Raw genomic sequence first — 6,000 nt, forward strand, 5'->3', positions numbered from 1 at the left:
AGAAATTAATAATGTTGTTAATAATACCATCTCACTTATCAAGTCCAAGTGATATCTCTTCTACTTTCTGCGACCCTCGGATAGACATTCGGGCGGGACCGAGTACCGGCGAGAGTCGGATCAGTCCGTTACTTACAACAACAATATCTTTCGACGGATTCAATTCCTCCAAACCCATAACAATAATAATTTGTTTGTTAAGAGTTAAGCGGACCTTGGGCCCCATAACTAAAATTAATAATAGACATTGGGCCCCTTCTAACTCCTTCCCCCCCCCCCCCCCCCCCCCCCCCAACAAAAAAAAAAAGAAAACATAATCATCCAGTATCATGTACTGGATAATATTTCTAAAACAAAACAAACTCTTTTTTTTTTGTCGTCAACTTTCTTGCTTCTTCTGTGTCTCCTTCCTTCATCGACATCATAAATCAGCAATTAATGAAATAATATGAAATAGTCAGATTGCAGTTGAAGAAGACACGACGCCACTCGGTTCGTTTCCTCATCTAATCAGCAGACAGCAGATAATATGGTATTACGCAATACGCAATCTTTTCATTTACTCTGGAAATTTCATAATTAATATTTTAATCTGAGATCAATTCAGCTGTGGGGTCGATGTCGTAAATGTTTTATCTACGATCAATCTTTTGCTTTGTCCCAGTCCCACGTTAAGCAAAATTAGCTTTATATGAAATCCAATGTAATAAATTGCTGTAGTTGTTCATCTGATTACCACATAATATGCCAGAAAATTGTATTTTGTGATTCATCAAATGCTAGATTTGGATTTTGTTGGACTGATGTACTGATCTTCGTTCCGCTTCAGCTTACGAGATGGTGGGTGTTTTGAAACTTTTATCTTCTGATTCCAATACTCAAAAACTCTAATGTGTTTGTTTGCTTTTGAAGCAGGTTGAAACTAAAAGCCCGCGTCAGGAATTTCTTCTTTTGGCATACCAGAGTTTCGGCATTGTTTTTAGCGACTTGAGTATTTCTCCTCTTTATGTTTATAAAAGTACATTTTCTGGAAGTTTGCGCCATTATCAAAATGAAGATGCAGTATTTGGCGCGTTTTCCGTTATTTTTTGGACTTTAACTCTTCTTTCGTTGTTCAAGTATGTCATCATTGTGTTAAACGCGGACGATAATGGTGAAGGTGAGGGCTCATATCATGCGTTTTCTATGGTGATAGAATTCCTTTTTCATTATATTGTCTTCATAATTTAATTTTGTGTTAATGTTGCTGGAGCTTTCTTTCTGCAGGAGGAACGTTTTCTCTATACGCACTCCTTTGCCGACATGCAAAAGTTGGTTTACTTCCCAATCATCAAGCAGCTGACGAGGAGCTTACTACATATCATGATCCAGGTTATTCAAGCAGAAATATGACTTCTTCTCCATTCAAAGTGTTTATGGAGAGACATAAGAAAACCAAAACTGGTTTGCTTCTTCTTGTTTTGCTTGGTGCTGCCCTGGTTTTTAGTATTGGCGTCCTCACGCCAGCAATTTCTGGTAAATTTACTTTACTATTACAGTGTAATATCTTCTATTCTGCCATTCATGCATCTTTGCATGGTTCATTTGGACATTTACGCTAATAGATTTTTGCACTTTTGCAGTTCTTTCATCCATTGATGGGCTGCAAGTCCAATTACAGAATAGGCACACTAGTGAGTGCAGCTCTCTTAGGAATGAAAAGTTCTTTTATTTTGTTTCTCTGCCCCTAATCCTACTGAAATTTGAAACTTAATTCTTATGAAGCCAGGAATATGGTTACCAGATCATAGTATAAGTATCTGGTCCTCACAAATAATAATTAATTTAACTTAGTTCATCAAAATTCTTATTTCAGATATATTTAGCTATACTAAAGATGTTGTAGGAGGGGGAAGCACAAAGACAGGAGCAAAGATTTGCTTGAATTTCTGTTTCTTCCTTGCCAATTCTTCAATCTTTTGTTGAAGATACTGACATTTCTGTATATATGCAGGAATGGTGGTTTTCCTTGCCTGTCTTGTATTGATTGGCCATTTTGTTTTGCAATACCGAGGAACCCACAGGGTGGCCTTCATGTTTGCTCCTGTTGTGATTTTATGGTTATTATCTACTACTGGTATTGGCATCTACAATGTCATTAAGTGGAATCCAAGAGTCTACCAGGCCCTTTCCCCATATTATATATACAAGTTCTTTAAATACACAGGAAGAGATGGTTGGACTTCTCTTGCAGGACTATTTTTATGTACAACTGGTAAATATGGCATGTGGAAGTTTTTGGTGCTCAGTTCATAATGTTTGTAATTACTGGATTCAAGTAGAATTTTTCTTGTCAATTGCAGGATCTGAAGCTATGTTTGCAGACCTTGGCCAATTCACAGCTGGATCAATAAAGGTATGAAGTATGAACAACCAGTTACTGTCTCTGTTACTTTTGATCCATGAGAATTAACTTTTAAAAAGTTATGCATGTTAGCGCTTTTTTGGTACAACTATCATAGTTCATGTTGCTAAAGTCGTGAGCAGGCTCTGGCCTTCTTTGGTTTTGATAATAGATTTCTCTACACATGCTTTATATTTCCACAAAACACACTCTAAAAGATTGTAATGTTGTGCAGCTTGCATTCTGTTGCATTGTTTTCCCATGTCTAGTGCTTCAATATATGGGACAGGCTGCATTTCTTTCGAAAAATTTTTCTGCTGCACCTCTAAGCTTTCATGCTTCTATACCAGGTTAGTCTTTGCAAACATTAAGGTACCTTCTATTGAAAATTTCCTTATTTTTCCATTTTTTTTCACCTGTTGATAGTTGTATGAGAGGCTTTTTAAAGCCTTTTACTGCTGGTAGTTCTAAAGGAGCTCTTATTAATAACAGCTTGGGGAAGTCTTAGAAACACATTCTGAAGTAGCCAAAATATACACACACACACACACACACAAGGTTTAAGCTAAGTAGTTTGAAATATTCTCATCACTCCAATACCTATCTTAATTAACTAAGCTAACATATGACAAGCTATTTTAATTAACTAGAGCTATCACAGGGCAAGGTACAGTCTCCTCATGCCGATTGTCTAAGTGAGTATGAGCTCTCTCTTCGTGAATCCCCTTTTTTGCAGACTTGATATGATAATGATTAACCAGGTTTTGTTCCTGTCATTTACTCGTGTTGTTTATCCCCTATCATTAATGAAAATGTAACTGATTTGATATTCATTGATGGGATTACTTCAAGAGTATTTTCCTAGATGAATATTACTTGTTTGTTAACAGAGGATTTTTTGTGATTTTCGTAGATCCACTGCGTTGGCCGGTTCTTGTTGTGGCAACTTTAGCCGCAATTGTTGCAAGTCAGTCCGTTATCTCTGCTACATTCTCAACTGTCAAACAATGCTATGCATTAGGATGTTTCCCCCGTGTCAAGGTTGTACATAAAGCTAGATGGGTCCGTGGTCAGGTGTATATCCCAGAGATAAATTGGGTCCTTATGATTCTCAGTCTGGCTGTCACAGTTGGTTTTCGAGACACGAACCGTCTAGCAAATGCTTATGGTAAGTTGCCTTTCGTCAAAGAAGATAAACTTTACCTTTTTTCCCCCTGATAGACTAGCTTTCTTCCCAATTTTTTCATATAAAAAACTGTGTATCTGCTAAATAAACACGACAAAATTATGTGTGATTCATTTTAAAATGTCCCTGATTTCTTTCCATCCGAGTTATGTTAATCATACATACAGTTGTACGGGAGGTGGGAGACTACTGTCTGACTGGATGGAGGTGAAGCAACGCTCTAATTGGCCTCAGATTAATGTAGTGTTATAGCATAAACCTGTGTGGCTGTGTGACCTAAGATGGTCAGTTACATGACTGGATGGAGGTGGAGAAATGCTCTAATTGGTCTCAGATTAACATAGTGTTATAGCATAACCTGTGTCACCTAAGACGGTCACTTACATGAGTATGGTCATGCCTTCATCTTGTACTAGTACCCTGCTCATGATGACTTGTCTTTGAGTCCATCATTTGTTGTTTCTGTTAGGCTGTTAGCTAAATGCATCTTACTGTTTGTCGGCTAGGTGCATATTAATAAAGATATATACTGTAGTTGTCGATTAGTCTTGATTGAAACTAATATTCTATTTTAATCCAGGTAGTGCTTGCATGGCTCTGACATTTGTATCGACATTGTTGACATCTTTGGTCATCTACTTTGTATGGAATCAGAGTCTCTTTTTAGCCCTTCTGTATGTGCTATTCTTTGGATCAATTGAAATCATCTACCTCTCGTCCGCTTGTATGAAAATCCCCAATGGTGGATGGGTTGCTCTGATGTTCACTACCGTCTTTCTGGCTATTATGTATGTGTGGCATTACGGCAGCAGGAAGAGGTATTTATATGATTTGCATAATAAAGTACCCATGAAATGGATCCTTGCACAAGGTTCAAGTCTTGGGATTGTAAGGGTCCCTGGGATCGGCCTCCTCTTCACTGAGTTGGCAAATGGAGTCCCACCCACATTCACTCATTTCTTAACCAACCTACCTGCATTTTACCAAGTGGTTGTATTTATCTGTGTGAAGACTGTTCCTCTTCCTTATGTCCATCATAAAGAGCGGTATCTCATTGGACGGATTGGTCCCAAATCATACCGTATGTACCGCTGCATTGTCCGGAATGGCTACAAGGATGTCCCGAACAGTGGAGATGATTTTGAAAATGACATTGTCATGAGCATAGCAGAATTTATCCAAATGGAAGCAGAAGGGTTCACAAATCTGGATGCTCCTGTGGATGGCTGGCTAGCAGTTGTTAGGACATCTGAGAAGTTTGGGAAAAGATTGGCAAGGTCAGAATCTGATAGTAAAGAAGAAAGCTGCAGTTCAAGTTTTCCAATAACTGGTAGTTGCAGCAAATCACCTGCTTTGCAGAAGTTGCAGTCCATGTATGAGCAGGAGTCACCTGACCTCAACTATAGACCCCGTGTTCAGTTCAAGTTGACGGATACAAAATTCAAAGATCTGAGAGTTAAGGAAGAGCTCTTGCAGCTTTTAGAAGCTAAATGTGCTGGTGTCTCGTATATAATAGGGCATTCTCGGATAAAGGCAAAATGGAACGCACCATTCTTGAAGAGGTTTGTGATTAATGTGGCATACTCTTTCTTGCGTAAAAATAGCCGGTCCCCTGCCGTGTTCTTGAACATACCTCATATTTGTTTGATTGAGGTGGGTATAAACTATTATTTGTAGTTCACTCTCTTGGTTTTAGAGTTGAGAGTGTATCTTTGGTTATACGGACATTCTTCTTCTTTCTTTTTTATTTTTTTTCCTTTTTCACTGTATTTCGGCTGCTTCTACAATCTTGGCATAACACTGAGCTGAAGGGTGACATTTGAGATAAATTGATTCTGTTGTGGTTCTGGCTCTGTGCTGGGTTTTGCCAAATTTGTCCAGTCTAGTCTAATATCAAGTCTGATTCTGGATGAATCTGCAATTTTGAAGCCACAGAATTTTAGTTATTCTCAGTATCTTGTTACGCAAACCAGTATGAAGATGCAATTTTGATTAATTTTGTTCATTTCCATTTGTCCAATAGCTTTTGAAAAACGCATGAATAATGACAAATAGTACAGCACTTAAAGTTAATCGATGAGAGCTGATTAAAGAAATTGAAAAAGCAAATACATTATAAAAGAACAGAAGAGAATAGAAGACCAGAAAAGAACAGTAGAGCAAAAGAGAACAAAATAAAAAAATTTAACACTAAAAACGGCCGGCAGATTCTTAACTCTGAAAAAAGACTATAACTTCTTCTAAACACACTAAAATTTGAAGACCAACAAGAGGAATAATGCCAATTGAAAGTAACTGCTCAGACTCCTTCTAGCAAACTTCTACATACGGTTCAAGCAGGCATAACCATTTTTGCCACAGCAAGAAGCCTATCCAATATAGTTTTTTTTTTTTTATCATCACTCAGACATTCATTCACTGACGCATACGT

The 6,000-nt window shown here is 37.8% G+C and overlaps 1 protein-coding gene across 3 annotated transcripts; it reads left to right on the plus strand.

Annotated features, from left to right (window-relative positions):
- Positions 1 to 334: 334 nt before the first annotated feature.
- Positions 335 to 5,515, plus strand: LOC18048852 (potassium transporter 3). Of its 3 annotated transcripts, none has more exons than XM_024188512.1 (9): positions 335 to 532; positions 913 to 1,159; positions 1,267 to 1,515; positions 1,623 to 1,673; positions 1,994 to 2,254; positions 2,343 to 2,395; positions 2,619 to 2,733; positions 3,297 to 3,551; positions 4,150 to 5,515. In XM_024188512.1, the coding sequence occupies exons 1-9, from the start codon at positions 530 to 532 to the stop codon at positions 5,244 to 5,246; spliced, it is 2,331 nt and encodes a 776-aa protein (XP_024044280.1). In that variant the 5' UTR covers positions 335 to 529; the 3' UTR covers positions 5,247 to 5,515. The 3 variants fall into 3 exon arrangements, with proteins under 3 accessions (XP_024044280.1, XP_006439444.1, XP_024044281.1); XM_006439381.2 differs by having other exon boundaries at positions 916 to 1,159; XM_024188513.1 differs by lacking the exon at positions 335 to 532 and adding an exon at positions 574 to 840 and having other exon boundaries at positions 916 to 1,159.
- The last annotated feature ends 485 nt before the right edge of the window (positions 5,516 to 6,000 follow it).

This window comes from Citrus clementina, unplaced genomic scaffold, assembly GCF_000493195.1.
Source record: "Citrus clementina cultivar Clemenules unplaced genomic scaffold, Citrus_clementina_v1.0 scaffold_3, whole genome shotgun sequence".
NCBI classification, from domain to species: domain Eukaryota; kingdom Viridiplantae; phylum Streptophyta; class Magnoliopsida; order Sapindales; family Rutaceae; genus Citrus; species Citrus x clementina.